The 23,342-nt window shown below is 37.6% G+C and overlaps 1 protein-coding gene across 15 annotated transcripts in view; it reads left to right on the plus strand.

The window, feature by feature from the left end:
- Positions 1-23,342, plus strand: part of LOC143299566 (uncharacterized) — a 142,855-nt gene that overhangs the window by 1,566 nt on the left and 117,947 nt on the right. For 12 of the 15 annotated variants that reach the window (XM_076612882.1, XM_076612959.1, XM_076612887.1 and 9 more), the window contains exons 2-3: positions 1,228-2,131; positions 4,224-4,388. In XM_076612882.1, the coding sequence (XP_076468997.1) occupies positions 1,255-2,131; positions 4,224-4,388 (1,042 nt within the window). In that variant the 5' untranslated portion in view covers positions 1,228-1,254. Of the gene's footprint in view, positions 1-212; positions 336-1,227; positions 2,132-4,223; positions 4,389-17,704; positions 17,834-18,362; positions 20,972-23,342 lie in introns of those variants that run through there. The other 3 variants (XM_076612868.1, XM_076612853.1, XM_076612860.1) reach the window with 3 other exon arrangements.

The raw sequence follows: 23,342 nt of genomic DNA on the forward strand, positions 1-23,342 counted from the left end.
ACTCATAGAAGTACTGGGTTGAGTGTCCATAACGAATGTTGAGTGATCTCAGTTTAGCTTGCTTTGTTTGCTGTCAAAACACGTAGTGCAAAGGATGCGTTCTGTTCAAAAACAAAGGCAATGTGATATCGTGGCAAAAGGTGAAGGACTGACCTTTTTGTTTTACCTCATGTGAACATCATGATGTGTGATTCAGGGCAGGGAAGAGCGTCATGGGAAGTTTACTCTTATAGTTTTGTTGGTGGGCGTCGCCTATGGTGGCGAACCCCCAGCAGTTGAAGGCCATCGCCTTCAGTGGTGAATTCCTGAGGTGGAATCGCGTCACCTAAAGTGGTGTAAGGGTTAAACTTCATTAAGGCAGCCATTACTTATTCTGCATTTGTATATATATATATTTCAACTTGTCTTTTTTCCTTGCCCATTTGCCCTTCCATAATTGTTTAATTACATAATGAATGAATGATGTTAAATGTAATGGTTATATTAGTAAAAGCTTCTCAAACAACAATGCAGCAGTGATCAAGTCGATGTTTTTTTCAACAGTTACTAGGTAATTTTAGATTGGTAGGAATCACACATGTCACTGAAGGCTTTGTCTCTCCTGGTTATTATTATTATTTTTTTTTATATGTACTAGTAATTTTAGACAAAGGATATTAAAACCTGGATTAGAAAAATGAGTAAACGTTGTCTGTTTTTGCCTTCTTTTATCATCGCATATTTTTACTAGTGATTCAAGAACATGTGTATAACTATAAGATTTTCCCTGAACTATCGGTGAATATGCTCTTCAGTAGACGGTCCTTCTTTTTTTTCTTTGTGGTACCTTTTATTTTCAGATGGCAGTTGATATTAGTTCATCTACCACATCTACCTTCAGTTTAGGTATATTTAATTTGGAGCTTATAAATGTCAAACATAATTTTTGATCTGATTTGATTAGATTTTGATATTATTTGAGTAGGCTAAATGTTTAACTAGCGATGTCAGACATGTTGGAAAATTATAGAGGTTGAATCTGACATGTTTGAACCTACAAGCACAACAGTGACTCTGCCAAGACTGAAAAAAAGATTAAAAAATTTTTTCCCAACATGTGAATGAGTTACATTCTCCATTGCAGTAATGGGCTGCATCTCTCATGTTCTCCAGTGAAAAGTGAAATGTAATAAATGATTATATTATCAAGGGAAAATGGCCTGACTTTATGCTTTTCTGTTTTATCAGATGTTGCTTGCTGAATAACCATCAACAATGGAGAAATTGGATGAGGATTCTGCTGCCAAATTCATCAACGCCTTGATCAAGTCTCTTCAAACTTTGTGTCATGGTTACCTGAATTTCGACAATGGAATCGAAATCGTTGGACACATAAATCTTAATGTAGACAAAGGTTCTTCAATGCACTACATTTTGGAGGAAAAAGTCTGCAAAAATGAAGAGAATTCTACATTATTCATTAGCAATAGTTTTCATGCTCAGAACCAAAACTCCAAGTCTAAAGGAAAAGACTCTGATACTGTGGGAAACAGAAACGAGGAGAAAACCAGTTCTGCAGACTTGGGTCAAGCAGGCAAATTGTCTGCAATTTCCAGCATTAGTTCTGCATTATCAAAGTCTCATGAAAAGAATCGCTCAGGATCTACCTCCAGTGCTAAAGATTCAGAAAACTTGCATTCCAAACCATTGTCAAGCACAGCTAAAAGGAAAGCTTCAGATGATTACACAAATGATGTTAGAGCAGCCAAACAAGCTCAACTCTGTTCCAGTCCAAGCCCTGTTTCTCATTTTCTTTCCCAGTCACCTCATGATCCATCAGGTTCATCTAGTCCAGTTGATACAAAACCTTCTTTGAGACAGTTACATGGTGATGAGTCTTCAGGTACCGTCTTGCCACAGACTGCTGCTGTTAGTAGTGACAATGCTGGTGACTTGGGTGTGAATCTTGTGGGCAGTGTGTTAGAACGTGTGGATGACCAGAGTAACTCTGACCTGCAAGACAGAGGTGATGACAGTGATGGAGACTTGGAAGTGACTTTCATCAAGGAAGAATATGTGGAGGGAGAACAGTCGGCATGTCAGTTCGAAAACTCTGGTGGGCAGCAGTATGGCAGAGGCACACTCCAAAGAGGTAGTGAGTTATTTAGCTCTTGTTTTATTACCAAAAGTAATAGTTAATATACAGTATGATTGATGCAATATATGATGATCTTTGCCCCCCCCCAAAAAAAAAAAAAAAAAAAAATTACCAGTTTAGAAAACCTTAAAAATGTTTTTCTTCATTTTTTTTTCCACTTGTACGAACATGTGTGGAATTATGGCCTTGAGGTAATGCATCCGACTAGGAAGAGAGAATCTGAGCGCACTGGTTTGAATCACAGCACAGTCACCAGTATTTTCTTCCCCTCCACAAGACCTTGAGTGGTGGTCTAGATGCTAGTCATTCGAATGAGACGATAAACCGAGGTCCTGTGTGCAGCATGCACTTAGAACACAAAAAAGAACCCATGGCAACAAAAGGGTTGTCCCTGGCAAAATTCTGTAGAAAAATCCACTTTGGTAGGAAAACAAATTAAAAAAACAAAAAACCAAAAAAAACTGCATGCAGGAAAATATATTTAAAAAAAAAGAAAAAAGAAAGGGTGGCGCCCCGAGGGAGAGCAGCCTGAATTTCAGAGAAATCTGTTGTGACAAAAATTAATAATACGATACAATACATCTGAATAATTCTCCATATTTGTAAAGTAAGTAGTCAAAATCACATGCAGTCACAAAAATCCCATAAGTGTTTAATCAGTAAACTCAATTTTAAAATTGAAATATCAAAATGTCACTCTACCTTCACTTTAAAAGGAGGGGTATTTTCACTTATTAAATGATTTAAAACACCAAGATATTAACTTCTTGATCTACATAATAGCACACATTTTAGCAATTGCTGTGGAAGCCCCAGTTTTGTGAATTTGATTTTCTAGCAAAATAGGATAGGATGTATTTTGCTCATTATTCTTATTGCATTGAATCAGATGAATCAAGTCAGTTGCTACAATATGAAAGCTAAATTGTATTAAATTAACATTATTTTGGTGATTAGACTAGTGTTACTACTGTTAGCCAGATGATTTTCTTGTTTCTGCTTCTTCCAATAGTTTCTGGCCTCCTGTTCACTTTTCTAACCCTCGGTCATTCAGCTGTAACACTGGGATGCACCAGGTATTTGGGATTCCAAGTTATGTCCCAACAATTACAAACCTGTTGCGTTGGGGTAAAATATATAATTGTGAGAGAGAGAGCGAGTGAGACTGAGAGAGAGAGAGAGAGTACAAGTTGGGGATTTTTATGATTTTAGAGTTAAAAAAAAAAAAAAAAAGAATTAGTAACATCTAGGTTTTGCCTACTTATACTATATTTTCTTGATCATACTAGATCTTTTTAAGTCTTAAGTCTACAAACACATTTCATTTTAAAGAACAGGTGAGTACAAGTTGAGTATATTACACTTCACTGGTATCTAACAAATTACTGTGCTTGTTCATTGTTAAAATGTTAACCACTTGGAGCATGAAAATCGTTTTAGTAGATCTTCAAAAAATGATCACAAAGTGAATACTTTTTGTCAGATTTTGGAAAGAAAAAAAATCAGTGTAAAAAATTGCTGCCCTTGGGATGTTAAAGTTTGTGTTGAATTCTGGCTGATATAATTGATAGAGCAGGAGAAGTATCTGAGATGTGTATATCTGGCGCTAGGATTCGGAAGAAGCAATAATTTACAGTGCAGATCATCAGATCCCATCCTGGTCCTTGCAACCCTTAAAAATCAAAGATCTTAGTCTTAATTTTATTATTGAGATAACAGATTAATGAGATTCTACACAACCAGAAAACACATATTTAACAGTCTTAGTAGTATTTGTGAAAAGAAGCTGGGTTGTTCCTTCAATACTTAAGGGAAAAAAATGGAAGAGGGGTGGGGATAGGCTATTTGTGATGATGTGATGTTTGAGAACTTTGATAATACTTAATACCGTTTGTAGACTCGCTTTGGAAAGTGTAAAGATATCAGAAAACACAACATTACTTCTTATCTGAGGGCATGGGCCTCAGATTGCATCTGTTTCAGAAACAAGAAATCAAACTTGAATAAGAAATAACTTGTGATGAAAAAAATTGTGAGAAATGTGATAATTCAAACAAAATAATTGAGATTCATTTGTTCTTGACAGCCTCATCATCAGACATGTCTGATGGCTCCATGTATCCAGTCTCCCTCCATCATTCACAATCAGCTTCGTCAACCTTCGTTCCAAGTTCACATGATTTAGCCACCGCCCAGCACTATGGACCCTCCACCTCTTCCCAGCCCCAACCTGGAACTTCAGGCATTCGAGGTAGGAGAAAAAACCCAACTAACCTTGCTTTTGTGTGTTCATTCTTCTTCATTGAGTCACTGCTTGATGAAGATATGGCCTGTTTTGAGCAATGCAGACCTCTTTGATGCAAAGCGGAAGTAAGAACAGCATTTAATTTTTTCACATTATACCATGATTTTCTGGTGCAGACTACAGCATTTCAAGCCTATGGGACTCCAGTCCAAGGGCCACTGTCCTAGCAGTTATTTTCTAGCAGGCCATTGCGGCATCCTGAAAATAGAGAATCTCAGAATGTGAACCCGCTTGTAAAGTGTCATGTCTGCTGGCACATTAAAAAAAAAAAAAAAAAAAAATTTTTTTAAGAACTGTGACCCAAAATCAGCTGTAGGGACAATTTAATTTCAAACTGCAAGATGATGTATCCAGTTGTAAAAAGAAATCATTTCTTACTGACAGAATTTTTAGGATACAGATGACAAGTTTTATTAAAGAACAAATTAAAAAAACCCTGAAAATGCTCAGTGGTTCTGTTGGACCTGTCAGTGCTGCTACAGATTTGACTGCAAGTGGTGGCTGTTTGATAATATATTGAAAGAAAGAATATATTCAGATCTGTTCAATATGAATTTTGATTTAGTTGGCCTTTTCCTGTTATAGTCATGTGGGGTAAAAAAAACAACAAAAAAAACAGGCTGTGATCTTCCTCAGGTGGTGACTGCCAGTGTTGCGCTTCTTGTGGATTCCTTATTGTGATTCTCAGTCTGTTAAAGCAGATCAGTGCAAAGTTTTGAAAAATAAAACTGATTGCAAATCACTCCGTATCTTGGTGTAGGGGTTGCATTATTTTATTTACAAACACAGAAACAAAATCATGAAACAGCATGTAACACACACAAGCGATCAGGTGATATGTTTGCTGACATTAACTTCTTACATCTTGTGTTCAATCTCTCAGCTCACTCTCATTGATTTTAGATACACAGTTTTGTAGTGATAAGTATTTTACATGCTATCCAGTTTGTGGCTTTTTGTTGTCTAAATGAGCAAATCTGACAGTGGAAGCAATGTCAAGAACAAAATAACAACAGCAGCAGCAACAAAAAAGCCATGGAAGCATCTGTGAGACTGAGTAGCTGATGAGAGCTTTTTTTGTGTGTCTATTTCCCCCCAGCAAGTTTTGGAATCCAATTCTTTGTCTTTTGAAATCAGCTGAGGTTGATTGCTGCTGATATATATACTACAGTAAATGTGTTTACTGATTTCATTTTGAACCTTTAGTAGTAGTAGTAGTAGTAGTACAAAAATGAAAATCAGATATTTGTTTTTTCTCTGAAAAGGTGTTACTTTTTTCAAGTTGATATTACATTATTTGCTTAGCTGAGGGCATTTGGAAAATAGAGCATGTTAGAATTTCTTCAGAATCAATAATGATGGTCATTTAATATTAGCTAATCACCAGACATTGATTTAGATTGTAGCAATTAGCAAGAAAAATGATAAACATCAACAAGAATACACTGCCGTCTTCTGTCTGAGACAGTGTAGTGTTTATAATTATTTTCATATCTTAAACTGTTAAAGTTCATAACATTTGATTAAAAAAAAACACACACACACACACAGAAAGCAAGGTATGTGTTATGTGTGCATGTTCTTGTAGTTTCCACTGCATTAGTCTTACCAGTTACAGAAATATTTCTGATCAGTCAGATGAAATGTCAGTCACCAAAGCAAATGACAACAGAATTAATGGATTCAACAGATTATTACAGTGTTAATACATTTTTATTTGACATGCAGCTCTGTCTTGTGCTGTATTTTGATTTTGAGTATTAAAAGTATGTAAAACTCCAGTTTTTGCTCTTGGAGTGATCAGATTATAGACCCAGTTGATCGAAATCATTTTACATTTGATGGTGGTAAATGATACTGAACACATGTTTTCTGGGAATATTTCCTGATTTAAAAACACGAGCATGGAGTTTCCTGGTTTTTTTGGGGGGAAAAAAGTAGAAGAAAAAAAAGGTAAATGAAAAGTTAAATCAGTACAAAATAAAAGACCTTGAATTTTGAGATCATACATTTAAAACTAGACCGAACCACACTTAACCAAAAACAATGGTCATGGCATTTTAAGACATTTAAAAAAAATATTTACCCTCAGTGTCAGTGTCAGTAGCTCAAGGAGGCCTCACTGCGTTCGGACAAATCATTATACGCTACACCACATCTGCCAAGCAGATGCCTGACCAGCAGCGTAACCCAACGCGCTTAGTCAGGCCTTGAGAAAAAAGAAGAAGAAAAAGAATGAATAAAAAAAAGCCCCCCCCCCCCCCCCCCAAAAAAAAAAAACCCAAGAAAGGGAATAAAATGAAAAGAAATTAGTAAATAAATAAATAATAGATAAATACATAAAAAAAGAACTACTAATAATAATGATAATATTTATAAGGCGCAAAAACTTGATGAAGTCTACTGTAAGCGTACAAACAAAAAAAGAAAAAAAAAAAGAAGAAATGAAATAAAATATATAAATAAAAAAGACGACAATGATGATAAATAGGCAAATAAATGTAAAACATGCAGACACACATTCACACACATACGCATAAAAGATATGCTAGTTCACACAAGATCAGTTCGTTTAACAGCGTCCCATACATTATTATGTTTACTTACTCGGGCACTCGGAGATCAGTGTTGATGGATACCAATGGTAGAATTCATGTCTGACTATGGTTCTCTGATTATGCATGCAGCATTATGTAGGCTTTTAAAAAAATAATATTGTTTTTATTTGAAATAAATAGAAATTGTATTTTCTTGGATTTATGTTATTGATTTGCTTTCAACACATCTTTGAAGTACTAGCACTGTTCATTTCACGATAGGTGTTTGTGACTACTATGGGTAATCTGTGATTTCCAAAAGAAATGTTAGTGTCAAACAATGTTAAACAATACAGTGTTCAGACTTATAGAAAAATCCTTGGGTTTGAGTACTTTGACATGAAAACTCCATGTACTTTCAAACATCATGAGAACAAATCAAGTCTTGATGCTTCTCCATCTTTGCCATGCACTCCACTCTTTTTCCTCGAAGTTGCTTGATCAGTTGATGGAAGCAGAAAAGACTTATCCACTTACGGAACAGTTGAAGTACATGACAGTCCCAAGATTTGTTCTCACTATCATGACTATAGGTTCTTAGCAGCTCCGTGAGCCCCCCTTACGCTAGTCCGTTCTGTTGTCTTTGAATTTTAATCTTGGAAACTTGCCAAAGAGACAGATGGTAAGTATAAATCATTAAATGTGTGTGAATGACAGGAACTGAGGTGTGATTGGTTAGCAGTTGTCTATATTTTTGTTTGCTATTTTTCGGTATGGTGCTAGCAGCAGATTTTTTGCAGGGTCTCAGCTGAAAACAATACACATTGTATTTGGAAGGCCATCTATTGCAGAAAAGCTGTTGTGGCACACCGAACACCAAAGGGTCCAAAGGAAATTTTTTCCAGTTTTATTTTGGGTTTCCTCTATGGTTCATACTGTACACTTTATGAAATCAGAATTCTTTTCAGAAAGCTTGAACATACTCTTGATGATCAGATCTGTACACGCAGATTTTGGTATTTTGCTGATTAGGTTGTCTTATACTGTGGCTTTAATGGCAGATAATTTTGAATATATGTATGCTTATTTAACTAGTGTTCTTAACAAATTTCCTTCTCTTTGTCCTTTCATGCGGACACACGCACACGCACATGCACACGCACACACATGCACACACACACTTATACACTCACAGGATGTGTGCTTCTTAGTAGATTATCAAACATCAGAGCATGTGCGAACAAAGCAAATTTATATGAAAAAACAACATGACTGTGGTTTGCTGATTTTATATGTTGGTTTTATCTCTTTCTTTTTTTTACCCCTGGCTGCTTCAGTTGTATGTTGGAGTTGATGATTCATGCTTTATTATAGTAGTTAATACATAAAAAAAGTGTGCCATTATTATTATTATTATTAAAACTTTCTTGCTGACATTTGAACAGGGCTGTTTGGACAAAGTACACGTGTGTGCGTGTGTGCACATACACACGCACACACATACACACACACATGCACTGAATGCGGGCAACTCACACACATATGCACTGAATGCAGGCGCTTGCTCAGTTGTGTGCCTATTGTATGTGACTGAAAAATTCAGTAACATATTAGAATTTTGACAGCCAGAATCTCAGAGATCATTGATTGCGAGAATGGTTTAAAAATATACTATAGTAAAATCATTAACACTAAATCAGACTTCACCGATTCTTTATCACTGATTTAGTACATGGACATAAGATTTTTCTTGCAGCATGATTTGACAGAGTTTCTTATCTTGTGATTTAGTCAGAATTTGTGTGTGTGTGCATGCGCATGTGTGTGTGTGTGTGTGTTTGTGTGTGTGTGTGTGTGTCTAAGAGAGAGCTAGACCAGTCTTCAGGATTCTTTGAGACAAAGAAAGAAAACTTGAATGTTTCTCTCCTTTCCTCTCCCTGGCTATCTTTTTGTCCCTGTTTATCAGTCTTAATCTTTAAGGGCTTCTGTCAGTATCAGTCTTGGTGCCAAGAGCTCATGTACATGTACACCCACTCTTGCCCACCCACCAGCATGCATACGCACAGATGCACACGCACTCAAAATTCATTTTCATTTTGGGACCTGTACTTAGTGACTAAGTCATACTCTTAGACTCCGAGGTTCTATTTTTCATGAGTTTTCAGTACTTAATTTGTGCATATGAGGTGTGTTGGCATCCCATTCCCAGACTGTTGCTTCCAAACAAAACAGTTACAAGGCGTCTGGTGGACTTTGTATCAGGGCATTGCAAGAAATGGATATGATGTTGAGGCAGCAGGTGTGAAAAGAGCATTGGGGATCTTCAGTGACATAAGCAGTGAACAAGTAATTAGCTTGTTTGTTGAATCTAACATGAGGATTTCATATTTTACTTATCACATTATTTTTTCGTTGTTTATCATTTGCCAGTTTTGGTACTTTAGTTACTGATTTAATGGTTTTGAATATTATACAATGTTAAGTTATGTTACAGGACTCCTTTAAAAAAAAAACAACTTTGTTTAATGTTTTGCAGAAACTCCTTAAAGTGCCACCTTTGGCTAGTAACAATAAACAAGGGTAGAATGTGTGTGGGGCAGAAAAATTGTGCTGGACCTGTATACCAGTTGTTTATTTGATTTTTCATTTTGTATATCTTTTTATTTATATATTTTTAAAAGTATTTTTTTCATTATTATTATTTTTTGTTGTTGACAAAAATATAAGCCATAAGCTTTGACTCAGTGTCTGTTAGGCTGCTCATTTTGTCAGAGTATTTGAGAGGTTCGTTTCAGTGGCAGAACAAAAAGGCAAAATTACTACTGATATACACTGATGTTTTCTGTTGTGTATATAGCAGACCTGTTTTGCAAGACAATTGAATAAGGAGACCAGTCTAACAAATGACTAACCAGCTTGGAATTACCTCACTACTTGTAGATCAGTACTTAAGTATATTGCGCAGCTACATGCTCATCGATGTAAACTTTGCAGTATGAAATGTCACTTGGAGAGATTCACTCATTGGGAGATTCAGTGGTTTGACAGCAAGGTTTGCTCATCAAAATGTGCCTCTTTGAAGAGAGGGAAAGTCAGTATCATGATCTGATTGAAGGGTCTTTTTTGTGTTAGTTTTCAGTTCAGTGTTTGTGGTTTGAAGTAAGAGAGGGCAGTAAAAAGAGAAGTGGAAGATGATAATCATTTAGACCTGTGAAAAATGTGTTAACAAAAAAATGACATGCGCCTGCTTATTCCTACCCTCCTACCTGCCTGCCTTCCCCAGACAGATGGTCATAATGTCCCTGAACTTATTGGGTGTGTGTTGTATGTTTGTGGTGTTGGGGTGTGATGGGTTTCTTGGGAAGACAGGAATGATGAAAGCAACATGAAAGAAAAATTGACAGTAAACCCAATCTTTTCATAATAATACATGTGGGAAAGGTTTGATACTGCGGCGAACTGATTTGAGATGTGATACACGAAAAATATTTAAGTAAGCAACTATTTTGTGTGTTGAAAATGTTGATGAATGGTCTTTCTTCATAATACAAGTGTTTAATCTTTAATAAACTCCTGCTTGTCTCTATCTTTTTAATTCCTTATTCGTAATATAAAACTTCAGCAGATGCAATTGGAACATTGCATACTGTGAAACTTCAAAGTTCATTTGTCTGATATTTTGAAGGAGGTCATATATATCCTCTGTATATTTCTCTTCTCATTGTTGTGAAGCCCACGTTGCATGATCTGTTGTTTTGAAGACTGTGTCCATTTTTGAACTGTTCCACCAACAGTTGGAGAGAGGGTGTAAACTGGGCTGTTTGGTCTCCTTTCAGGTGTGTCGGGATGGCCACCAAGCGTACAGGGCTTTCACATGATGGGGGTGTCTAGAAACATGTTGACTGAGAGATCAACCACCTCAATGGCCATTAAAACATACACTTGTCATATTTGCAAGTACTCCTCAACCTATCTGACAAATTTCAAACGGCACATGCGCAGACATACAGGACAGCTGTTTCGATGTGATGTGTGTGGTGTGCAGTACAATTGCCGGTACTACCTTCAGAAGCATATTCTTCGCAATCATGGTTCTCAGCAACAGTCTACTGTAGAAGTTGATGTTGGATTGGATGGTAGTGGCAGAAGGCAGTCTTCAGGATCTAATGCAGAGGGTTGTGTGGATGCATTCGGAATCTCTCCTCAGGAGGTCAACTCAGGAATGAACTTTGGCAGATCTGAGAATGAAGGTGGAAAGGCCAACTCATAAAGTTGAAGTGTTCAGCATATCAGGGGTTTTGGAGAGAGTACTTTGTGGAAGGTAGACTTCAGAATCGTTTCAGACATTTGCGTGGAAATTATGGTGTGTGTTTGTGCACAAGAACATGGGTGTGCTCTGTGTACATACATTATCTCTCTCTCTCTCTTGTCTTTTTCTGTTTCTCTTCGGTGTGAAATGTGTGGGAGTCTTGTGTGTGCATGACAGCACAAGTTAGTGTGCGTATTTTCTGTTTGTCTATAGATGTGTTTTCATTTTTGTATGTATGCGCGTGCAAGTGAGGTAGAGATTTAAGTGGCATGTTTGTGTTCGTAAAGAAAATGATTGAAACAGCAGCTGTTTGGTTATTTAAAGAAAGTATTGTATTTTGACTGATAGCTTCTGCTATTACTTAAAACAAAAACAAAACAAAAATCATTTTCAGGAGTGATTGTTTTCAGTTTTTGACCCAAAATTAATGATGGGATTTGGCCATTGGTTGCTAGGTTAAATATACTCTTATAGAGTAGGTGTTGTTTGAAACGTAAATGCTTTGCCTCCTTTGTGCATTTGTTATATTTTGTCACCTCTTTGTGCATTTGTTATGACAAGTAGATAGCCTCCAGTTGGACGTTTAGCTGGAACTGCAAAAGAAAATATTTGTTGTTGATTTTGGGATTGAAAACTATGGATCAGTCTTCTCGTATTGTTTCCATAAAGTGTAGAAAGAAACTACTGTATGATAAAGTTTGGCATGAAATGATGAATGTGCCCCTGTGGGGCCGTATGTGGGCCATGTGTACAGTGGTATGGACATTGTCATAGTGGAATTTGATGACATTGCAGTGGAAACTGATGACACTGCAGTTGATATGTCACTTTCTTTATACTAATCTTGTAATAATCCAATCAGAATTTGTGCATGAGAATGCATTAATAGTTTGAGTGCAGCTGATCACAATGGAAGGTGATTGAGTGACATCCGATACGGTGATCAAGATTTGATGTGCAAGTTCATAGCTATTTGAAATTTTTATGAATGGGCATGGAAGACTGTCGCTATGTACAAATTGATTATGTGCTTGAAGAGGCGATAAATTTTAAGAATTCTTTGATTTATTCAGAGCGATACATCTTGGAAATAATGAAAGTCTGTTGAATATTGTACTCTGTCAAAATTTTGTCTGAGTAAATCCGTGCATTATTCATTGTTCAGGGTGAAAAAAATTTATATGAGGCACAGTATGTTCAGATTTTTAGAACTGCATCGTGTTCGTAAACATTGTTTCAAAAATTTCTTGTTTCTCATGTATATATTACAGTGTTTCATATATTTTGAACAGTTCATAGATGTGATACTTTATTTTGGTCAGGCATGTACTGTTGGGTCAGGCATGGGATTGGCGACCCCCAGATAACAGAATCAGGCATGTTATTGTTGATAAAGACTTCTATCTCAGGAAAGCTGAATTAATTATGGGATTTTGAATGCATTGTTTTCTATGTTTAGTATGACAGTTTTTGTAGATTAAATGAAAAACTTGGATGTTTCATTGTTCACAGAAAGTGAGAAACATTTAGGAATGTCAGTCCTCATTCCTGCTGGTTTATAATCTTTTCCTGATGGTTTACACCTTCTGATTCTGTCTGAGCGTATTTTCCTTTGTCAGAGTCTGTATAATCTCTGCTATACCATGCCTGTGTTCATTGGCATTGTGGATGAGATTGGTTAGTGGATAAGTTGGATATGGTTTGATTTCATGAGACTGGTTAATGGATAAAAGGGACATGGTTTGATTTCAGATGAGCCTTGGACTTTGAGATCAAGTCTTCATCCTGAGGTCTTTGATAGTGGTGGTCCTACTGAGGACACTCAAGATTGCTATCTGAAAATGCATGATCATTTGGGCAGAAGGATATTGAAGTGTCGTTTATGCAGCTATACAAACATTCGTCTTTTCAATGTCAAACGTCACTTTAGGATTCATTGCGACATCAAGTCACAGTGTGATGTTTGTGGTGGATATTATCGGTGGTTAGATTCTCATAAAAAGTGGAAACATGCAGCTTAGATTATGGAAACAGTGTGTTCGCTCTCTTGAGCATGTGTAAATGGAGACATGCAGAGTGAAGTCATGAAAACAGTGTTCCCAAACAATCCACAGACACACAAGTTATTTCTCAAAATAGCACAGTCATATAGACTATGTGGAAATGGTTGATGGGAAACAAGTTTGTAAGGGCTGGTAATTGATATTTTCATTAATTTGATAATTTCACAAAAAGACTGCAATTTTTCAGTGAATCAAACCAAATTTAATTAGCCATAGTGACAGTATGTGTGTATTGAGAACTGATTTAAAAAAAGAAAAAAAAAGAAAAGAGGTTGGGGTGGTTCTGGATGCATAGTATCCTGACAGTGAGTTATTGAAAGTACCTTTTTTTGTATTGCCTCCTCTGCACCTCACTCGTCCCTTTTTTTCTTTCATGAATTAATTTTGCATTTATTTTTAAGATAAGGTGTAACCACTTGGAATTTTTTTTTTAATATTATCTTTTTAATTTGGTTGAGATTGTTCGTTTACTTTTTGGTCCATTGAGGAAAAGTCACCAAGAAAGTATAATCAGATGTTAGTAAGCCTGAGCTTGTTTTGAACTTGAGAATTTTCATGGCAGATCATAATGATTTGAGAAGAGGATCAGAAGTTGTTTGGAAACAGTGGACAATGAGTACTGCATTGGTTGGCAGGTATAAAGTTTTTAAATGGCAACAGTTCTGTTTCCTACACATGCACTCACATGTGTGCATGCACACTCATACATAGGTCTCTCTCTCTCTCTCTCTCACAGACACACACACGCACTCTTAGAGCATGGTCATAAATTTGATTTGACTCATGCCATACCAAATATATTAGGGACAGGGCTACATTTCTGATTACATCACAAAGCAAGTAAAGTCCTCAGTTATCTCTTCCATTCCACCAAATAGCATTCACATCAAATGACTGACACATTAGTTGTGCTTTGTTCTTTCAGTTTCAGACTTTGATCTCAAAGGTTCTGCTTATGCACTTACTTATGTGATTACCACATTCTTCAGTTTTGTTTGGCAGGGTGTAAAATAGAGCTATCTTTGTTTCCCTTGCAGATTCAGTATACTACTGGGGACTTGATGCAAGCCATGGGAAAAGCGCATGGCGGAAAAATCTGAAAATGAATAGTGACGGTAGTGTCAGTTTGTTGACGGGTCCAACTGTCCAGCTTCCTGGATCAAAACGTTATCAGTGCAACAGTTGTGGTTACTCCAATGACCGCCTGTTTAACTTTACAAGACATATGCGCAGACACACTGGGGAGTTATTTGAGTGTGAGTGGTGTCAAGTAAAATACAACTGCAAATACATGATGACCAAGCATAAAAGAAAAGATCACCCACAGTATTTCAACATTCCTGGAAGCTGAATTTATGGTGATTGAATCGCTCCTGTGATATCTGGATAATTATATCAAATCATTTGGTATATAATTTAGGAATGTGACCATGTGATTGAAAATCTTCGTCACTGACCAAGGAGACAAAATGATTCTTGAGAAAATCTTGTTTTAAATTCAGGCTGCTTTCTGTACACAAACAAAAGTTAATGCTGATAGAATGTCTACTATGACTGCATAGAAAAAGGCACCTGTTATTAACCCCCTATCATCACCCCCCAGCCCCACTCCGTACCCCACAAAACCCAATTCATACCACTGCATTTTTCCATTGTGATTACTTTGGGTCAGCCTTAATTTCACATTTTAGGCTTTGTGGTTGTGCATGTATGTGGATGTAGGACTGTATGCATGTGTGTGCACGCGTGTGTATGTACATGCATACTTGTGTGCGTGCATGGTTTCACTTTCATTCTGTAAAGAAAGGCCCCAAGGATGAAATAAAACGAGCGACCAACCCATGCCATCACCACCAGTACCCATCCTCAGTCCTCTGAATCATCCTTTGCATTCCTGTTTTTTGGTTTAGTTTGGAAGGCATAAATCATGACTAGAGTCTGTGTGTAAGTGTAACTTCTTGCATACAGTTGTTAATAAGCTTAATCATTGTCTGAAATAGAAATTGTTCATTACCATGACTTCTGTCTGTCTTGGCAAGATAACAGAAGTGTGGATGAATATTCGGATGTCATGATCAAATGATCAGTCATTCGGATGAGACGATAAACCGAGGTCCCGTGTGCAGCATGCGCTTAGTGCACGTAAAAGAACCCATAGCAACAAAAGGGTTGTTCCTGGCAAAATTCTGTGGAAAAATCCACTTTGATAAGAAAAACAAAGAAAACAGCATGCAGGAAAAATTACAAAAAATTGGTGGCGCTGTAGTATAGCGTCATGCTCTCCCTGGGGAGAGTAGCCCGAATTTCACACAGAGAAATCTGTTGTGATAAAAAGAAATACAGTTACAAATACAAATATAGCAGCAATACTGACATGATTTCCAGCTGCTTTTTGTTACTTCCATTACTACTTTCAGTACAGATGTATAGCTATCTCCCCAAAATAAAACCGCAGAGAATTGCAGCATATTCAGTTACATATCCTGTCTTTATTTTGTACTTAGTTAAAATTAAGGTCTGGAATGTGACTTGTGCGTGGGTACCTAATGGACAGTTGTGCCAGTTCTTCTGAAATTGTAATATTATTTGATTTTGTTCTAGCTTCCTTTATCTTAATTTTAGCCTTGCACAGCTGAGAGTTTGGACAAGGTGGAATTTTGCTGTGTAATGTATGGAGTATATTGCTGTTTGCTACTTGTCTTTTAAGTTATTCCAGATGGAGACATATATATAATATGTATATATTGTGCAATATTTTTATGAGGACTGAAATTTTGTGTTAACTCATTCCCAGTTACTTTCGTTTCTGTATGTCATGTCTATAGTTCTGCTCATGCAGCCTTTTTCATCATTAAACTTTGACGTTACAAGTTATATGATTTTTCCCCTTTTTGTTCACATAGATATGAAGGTTAAATAAACTGTTCTACTTGAACTGTATTTTCAAATTTTTTTTGTTTTGGTTCTGGTTTTGTGTTGAAAACACCAATGTCAACACAGCACAGAAGAGTGTGTGCACGCACACACACACACACACACACACACACACACACACACACACACACACACACACACACACACACACACACACACACACACACACACACACACAATGCACTAAGCAATTACTACTTAATTTTCACAATTCCTGTCAAATTACTTGCTAACATTTTTTATATAAAGTTGGTTGTAATTTCCACTGGCAGTGAAAACAGCAATGAACAGTCTTTTGAGCTAGTTTTAATTAAGTAGTAAAAGTGAAAACGTAATGAACGAAATGGTTTATATTGGTAATTAGGTACAGAAATAAAATGGAAAGAAAACAACTCACAAGGTGCTCAGTTTCTTCTTTGATAGATGGTAACCATAGTAGGCAAGTCTTTTTTTTCTTCTTCTCCTCCCCCCCTCTCCGCCTGCACCCCTACACCTACCCCACTCCCTCCCAAAGAGGACTCTTCAGACTGTCTCTGGTTGCCAACAACAGCAGTTCCAGCATGTGCAAAAAGCAGTTTAAAAAAACTGGGGAACAGACTGTCCTGTATTTGAACAGTCTTGTTGATGAAAATTACTGTGCAACATAGACATTGCAGGAGGGATGTGTGTGTGAGTGTGTGTGTGTGTGGCATGGTATGGTTCCTATTTTTGGTTGATGAATGCATGCTTGTACATGTCAACTTGACGATCAGTACCTATATAATAAATGCGATATAATAATGAAAAAATTTGATATTTTGGTTTTTCTGGACATGTACATTGCTGTGCACAACAGAGTGGACAGCCTGGTATGTATTTGCAATGAACATACCATTTTTCAGCTGCAGAATTATTGTCTGTGGTACTCTTGACTGCCACAATTCTTCTTATACCCATTTCGCTCAGTGTCAGTTACTTCAATGTAAAAAACATTGCAGGTGGTTGACAGCTGATTTAAAAATAAACTCTGAAGGCTTTGCCTTACATTGACTATGTTTTAGCTATTTTCACATTTGTTCCTCTTGCCTTTTTAATTTTTTTAGTTCAGTTTCACATTGGCTGATATGTATGAGTAGAAGTGAAGCGGTTGTGCCAAAACCTTGATGTTTATACTTTTGTCCAACCTCTTTAGTTTCTCTGTGCTTTGAGTTGTGCTGCTTTTACTATTCACTACCTCGGTTTTGGAAAGAATGTGCAGACAGTAGTATTCAGAAAGGGCGGACTCGTTAAATTTCATTTGACATTTTCACTGATTCAGTTTTGAGTTGCGTTCTCTTTGCGTTGGTTGATCAGTTAGGTTTGCAGTATGCTGGTTCAGTTTGAGAACTGCTCTGGCATACCCTGGGTGTTTGACCTGGACTCGCTGGCTCCTGGTTTCAGGTGACTATAAGAGCTTCCTGGTTCACCAGGCAAGATCATCTGCCAGCGAGTCCATGTTTCAACACGATCGAAAGAAACAGGAGATAAACATTGAACGACAGAACAAGTGGGCTTTGAGCCATTTCAGAGGTATTTGTCCATTCTTTGGTTGGTTCAACAGTATATTCGGTTGATAAAGTTGATAAGAAACATTGTTAACAGTAATTCATGACTTTAAAAGAATATAACTCAAATGATACATGGAATCAGAAATTGATGTGTGGAATTTTATTTAAGTAACAAAGAATAAAATAAGAATACTGAAATTATTTCGACATTTTAAAGAAAAGATTCAAATAGGATTGTTCTGCTGATCTGTTAAAAGATAGTTACCACTGGAACCTTTAGAAAGTTTGAAAAAATTTGTAATAAGCAAAGAAGCAGTGGAGCATTACATTTTCAGAGTGTGATGATTGTGACTGTTCAGTTAGATCAGTTTGGAAAAAAAAAATCAGATGCATTTTCAGAGCTTGATAAATAAGAAATTTGAATTGATCAAGTCATTGTCACAACATTTTCATTTGGTTTGATACAGTAATAGGTTTCATGATGATTCGCAGTGAAGAAATGGGTAATAGTGGTTTTGCACATAAGAGCAGTTGGCTCTGTCTGTTTCCAGATTGGCTTGCTCAAGAAAACATGCCAACTGACTTTGAAACAAAGCCTGTGGAGGAGATTGACTCTATGTTGTCCCAATTTTTCCTTCATGCACGGAAGAAAAACGGTGATCCATTTTCAGTGTCTGCCCTCCTAGCAATGAGAACAGCCCTAACACGCCATCTGAAAGGTCCTCCATTCTATCGGAACATAACTCTGGCAACAGACATTCGCATGAAACGTTCCCAGAGTAGTTTTGAGCAACAGATGGCACAGGCAGGGATGTGCCAGTCCGTGTCGAAGGCTGAGCGCATCTCTCCAGAAGATTACACCAGGCTGTATCAGTCTGGGGTCCTCAGTAACGGCGATCCCACCTCTCTCCTCTACAAAGTTTGGTTTGAACTGCAATGGCACTTTGGGCGTCCTGGTGGACGGAAATCGTGGAGCAGTATTTTTCCTGACAGTTTTGTGTTCGATGCAGATCTGAATGGAGAGTTTGTGTACGTACGCTCTTTTCTCTTCTCCAACAGCTTTGGAGGCGAGATGTCTTCTCGCAGGATGTATGCTCAGGGTGGCCCTATGTGTCCTGTGCGTTCACTGCAGCTGTATCTTGAAAAGCGAAACCCACATTGTGAGGCTTTCCTTCAGGAGCCAGAAAAAAACGTCTCCAGAGAGGCACTGATATGGTACAAGCCGGAGGGGTTGAAAGAGTACAAGCTGAGTTGTCTGATGAAAATTCTGTCCTCCAAGGCCAGGCTGAGCAAGGTGTACACCAACCTGTCAGTTCTGCCACTGATTGACTCTAGCCCTTGTACTGGCAACAGTGTCAGCCAGTGCTCACCATCTGTCTTTGAAAGTGAATCCCATGAGGCTGATGCAGAATGAAATGAACGTGGTGTGGTGTTTACACTTCATTGTTTCTAAGGGTAAGGTTAATTTAACTGATTTTTGCATCCGCTCAGAATGTGTGCAAGAGGACAGTGCTTATTATAGTGTGTGTGCATGTGTCTCACAGTCTGCATGGCTGAGACGGGGGGATGGTTTAATGAGAGAATAGGGTATTTTTATGTTTAATGTTGTGTTTTTTTGTTCATTTGAAAAGGAAATAATAAACACATTACTTGGCAGATGGGGAGGGAATATGATAATGGTTGAGGACTAGGAGCACTTGCACCCATGCACCCTTTGTTTACTGAAAACTAAACAAATGGGTTCAGCAAATTATTTGTGAACAGCATTGACATCTAACTGGTTCTTTGAAACTGCTTTAATTTTGTCCCTGACTGATGATATTCTCTGATAAGAGTTTGACCTTATGACATGTGGCTGGCATTTCTTCGTGCCTTCCTGTGAAATAACTTACATTGTGATTGAGTATACCCACAGCTGTTTGCCTGCTGAATGACAAACTCAAATAGTGCTGCAGAATACAGTGAATCTCTTTTTTCTCAATGTCCCAAGTTTTGTTGTTATAATTATTATGACTTTGCGCTGCACACGAAAAGTTAGTGAAGCATTGCATGCATATGCATTCTTTATTCCATGCAGTGAGGTATGTGTTATGTGCGATCGTTACATATGCATTTGTGTGTGAGTGTGACTGTGTGTGTGTGAGTGAATAATTGATTGATGGGAAGCATGATGAAAATAGCATGTAAAGAACTTGTACCTTGTGCTTGTTGCTCCAAGGTTGCATCTTAAGTATCAGTGTTGAATAGGCACACTATACAAACACAGTTACAATTATTTAAAAAAAGAAAAAAGAAAAGAAAGAAAATAAGTCTGTAATTATTTGCTTTCCCCTAAACAGATCAGAGCTGGGGTTTAGCATGTATTGTTTCTTGACTGCCTGTGCCTGGTTTGCTTTTAGTGGTCCTCAGCTTACTTGCCTGTCTGACTCAGTGTGTGTGTGTGTGTATGTGTGTGTGTGTGTGTGTGTGTGTGTTTGTCTGCATTTGACCTGTCTGAATCTGTCTCTATGGGAAAGACACTTTATTTTGAGCAAACTCGAGCCAGTGAACTATTCCTATGAACTGTTGAGGTAGTACGTGGGACCTCGAGTTGCTTTAAGTTTAGGTTCAGAGGTGCCAGGTAGGATGCATTTCTGTTATTTTCAGTTCAGCTGACTCAGTCTTCCATTGTATGTCACTGTCTGACGTGTCTCTCTTCCTTTCCATCCCTCTTCTCTTTTGGTATTATTTAGTCTGCAAAACCTCAGGTGGCATTTGCTGTAAAGAGGCTGTTTTTATCATAGATTTTTTTTTTTTTTTAGTACGAAGAACATGAATTGAACTGGCCAAGAACATTGAAATTTGATAATTTTTATCTTTCATTTTCGGTATTGACTGCTGATCCAGTCGTCATGAGTCTGTATTTTTACTGTAGTTGTAATATTTTTCAGCCAGATTACATTAAAATGTATGTCTGTTAAATGACAATGAATTTGTACATCCATGATTCTTTTCTGTTCATGAAAAAAGTCTTTCATATTTTTTTGTTTCCTTGCCAGAGAATTGACATGATTGAAAATGCACAGCATAGAACTGTGTTGATTGATACAGTATATCATACATTGGTTTTTCTCAGACGCTAGGTGTGCTTCCATGCTGCTGTCAGTATCCAAGCTATAAAGATGGACTGCAGTACACTGTCTTGCCGTGTGTTTGCAGGCCAAACTGGATTGAGAGACCCCTACCTTCCCTCTTCACATGAACTGGATTTGCCCACTTTCTTTGAGTCGCACCAGTCGCTTGGCTTCTCTTCCACTGACCCCCTGCCTGCCTTTGCCTCAAATGCAGTGCGACCTTTTGGTGGAAAAAAGATTTTTGTATGTGAATTGTGCGAAGCGACTTTCACCACAAACACTGGTCTGCGAGGTCACAGAGACAGGGTGCACCTGAACAAAGCAGCTTACAGATGTCACATCTGTCACAAGGGGTTCACTATGCGGGGTCATTACATAGGTCACATGAATATGCACAACAAGGTCAAGTCCTTCAAATGTTCCACCTGCCCGCGAGCCTTTGCTCATCGCACCAGTCTACGAACTCATCTGAGAACAAGTAGCTGTGGGTTGGATCCTTCTAATTCAGAAAAAGCTGGAACATCAGAGCGTGTTAATGTGGCCCTTCAGACAGCGAAAACAAATAATGTTGGCGTTTCCCCTTGAAACATTAGGACATCTCAGACAAGTGAGGGCTGCTGCGCCAAGTATGTGATGAGAAAAACAACAGTGTTAACTTTGCTCTTTTTGCATTTCATTATCAAAACATGCAGTTCGCTGTTGTAATACCTGTTGCTTATAGGGATCATGTAACTTTTTTTTCATCCTGCATTGAATTAGATTTGCATGAACCTGTGCTTACTCCACAGTTTAAAAAAGAAAAGGAGAATAGAACTCTTCCTGTAAGTCTTGTTGGTGATATCAGTATTTGATGGAACAAAGTGAGAGTGAAATGTAGCTGCCAATGATATCATGAAATTCTGACGGAAGATCCCTGTGACTATTTCCAGGGCCAGTGCTGTCAGGATCGTCTATCATGGCTGACCTCACCTCTGACCTTGATCCTCGCTTTCTTCAATGTTTACCTCACCGCCGTGGCTCAGTTAATATTGCAAGCACAGAACCGGGGCCACGAGCGCACACTCCTCGGCGCCATAAGGTTGGCAACCCATCAGGCCATTTGTGCTGTGACCAGTGCGGTGCCACCTTTGCGTCCTCCCGAGGATTGAAGTTACACAGAGATTACCGCCATTTCAACAAAGCTCCCTACACCTGTGCCATTTGTGACCGAGGCTTCACCATGCGTGGTCACTATGTGGGTCATATGAATATGCACAACAAGATCAAAGAGTTCAAGTGTTCCAAGTGTCCAAAGGCGTTTGCACACAGATCCAGTCTTCGTTATCACATGAGAAATAGTGACTGTGGAATGTGATGGAGGAAGCTCGGGTGAATTGAAGAACATGTTGCAGACTTCGACCATTTTCCCTCTGTAGATATAAAGAAAGTGGAAGCGAACTGAGGACTTAAGGAACAGTTATATCCATTTTTGCCCCAAGTGTTGTGGGAAGAATTGTGTTCTGTGGCTGTGTGGCTGATTATGCCCAGTATTAATTTTTGTCTCTTTTTTTTTTCTCTCTCTCTTTTTTCCTCTTCAGTCCTCCATCCCTACCATGTTTTGTTTGTAGGACAGTTGTTACAAAGTGTTAAATGTGACCAGCTTCTACAAAATGATAGAGAAGTCAATTTTTGAGGATATAAAGATATATACCATTGGAAAGAAGACGAAAAGACCTTTCCAATGATGTATAAAACATGTTCCAAGGTTAAAAAAGTAGACATTGTGGTAGTTCAAAGTGTGTTAGTAGTGCGGCAGCCATTTTGAGAAAAAACAGCTTTAAAGTTTTGCAACTGACTCTTGAGATTTTCCCCTTGTAATGGGGGTTTGTTTTAGCTGTATGCCTATGAAAGTTAGGCAGGTTATCAAACTGGGGTCTGTACATGCTTTGGGCAATGATATTCACACTTGGTGATAATACTAATGTAAATTTGAATGGTAAAAGAGTTTTTTTCCTCTTGATCTCTCAACATACAACTTACAAGCTTTGTTTTCATTTCTTTTACATCAAAATTAGGTTGATGTAATCTTAATTTTGCTTTTGTTAAGAAACGTGAATTTTTTAAAATTTATTTTTTATTTTTTGTACATGTACTTTTAAATATGCCAGTGTGGGTGGGTGCGCAGGGGTTTGCCGAGTGTGGTCCACTTTTGTTCATTCTTTATTTCAGTGATTTGCTCTCAAAATACCTTCCATTTCCACTTTATTATCTTTTTATATATTTACCTACTTGTTAATTTTTAGTATTTCTTTTTCTTTGGTGTTAATATATTCTGTTTAGATAGCAAATAGATGTTAATGTAAAATATGCTGTTTTTCGGGATAATTGCTCTGCAATATCAGCACGTAGGTGCGGAAAGTTTCAAATTTATAGTTTGAA

The sequence above is a fragment of the Babylonia areolata genome, chromosome 2, assembly GCF_041734735.1.
Source record: "Babylonia areolata isolate BAREFJ2019XMU chromosome 2, ASM4173473v1, whole genome shotgun sequence".
NCBI classification, from domain to species: Eukaryota; Metazoa; Mollusca; class Gastropoda; order Neogastropoda; family Buccinidae; genus Babylonia; species Babylonia areolata.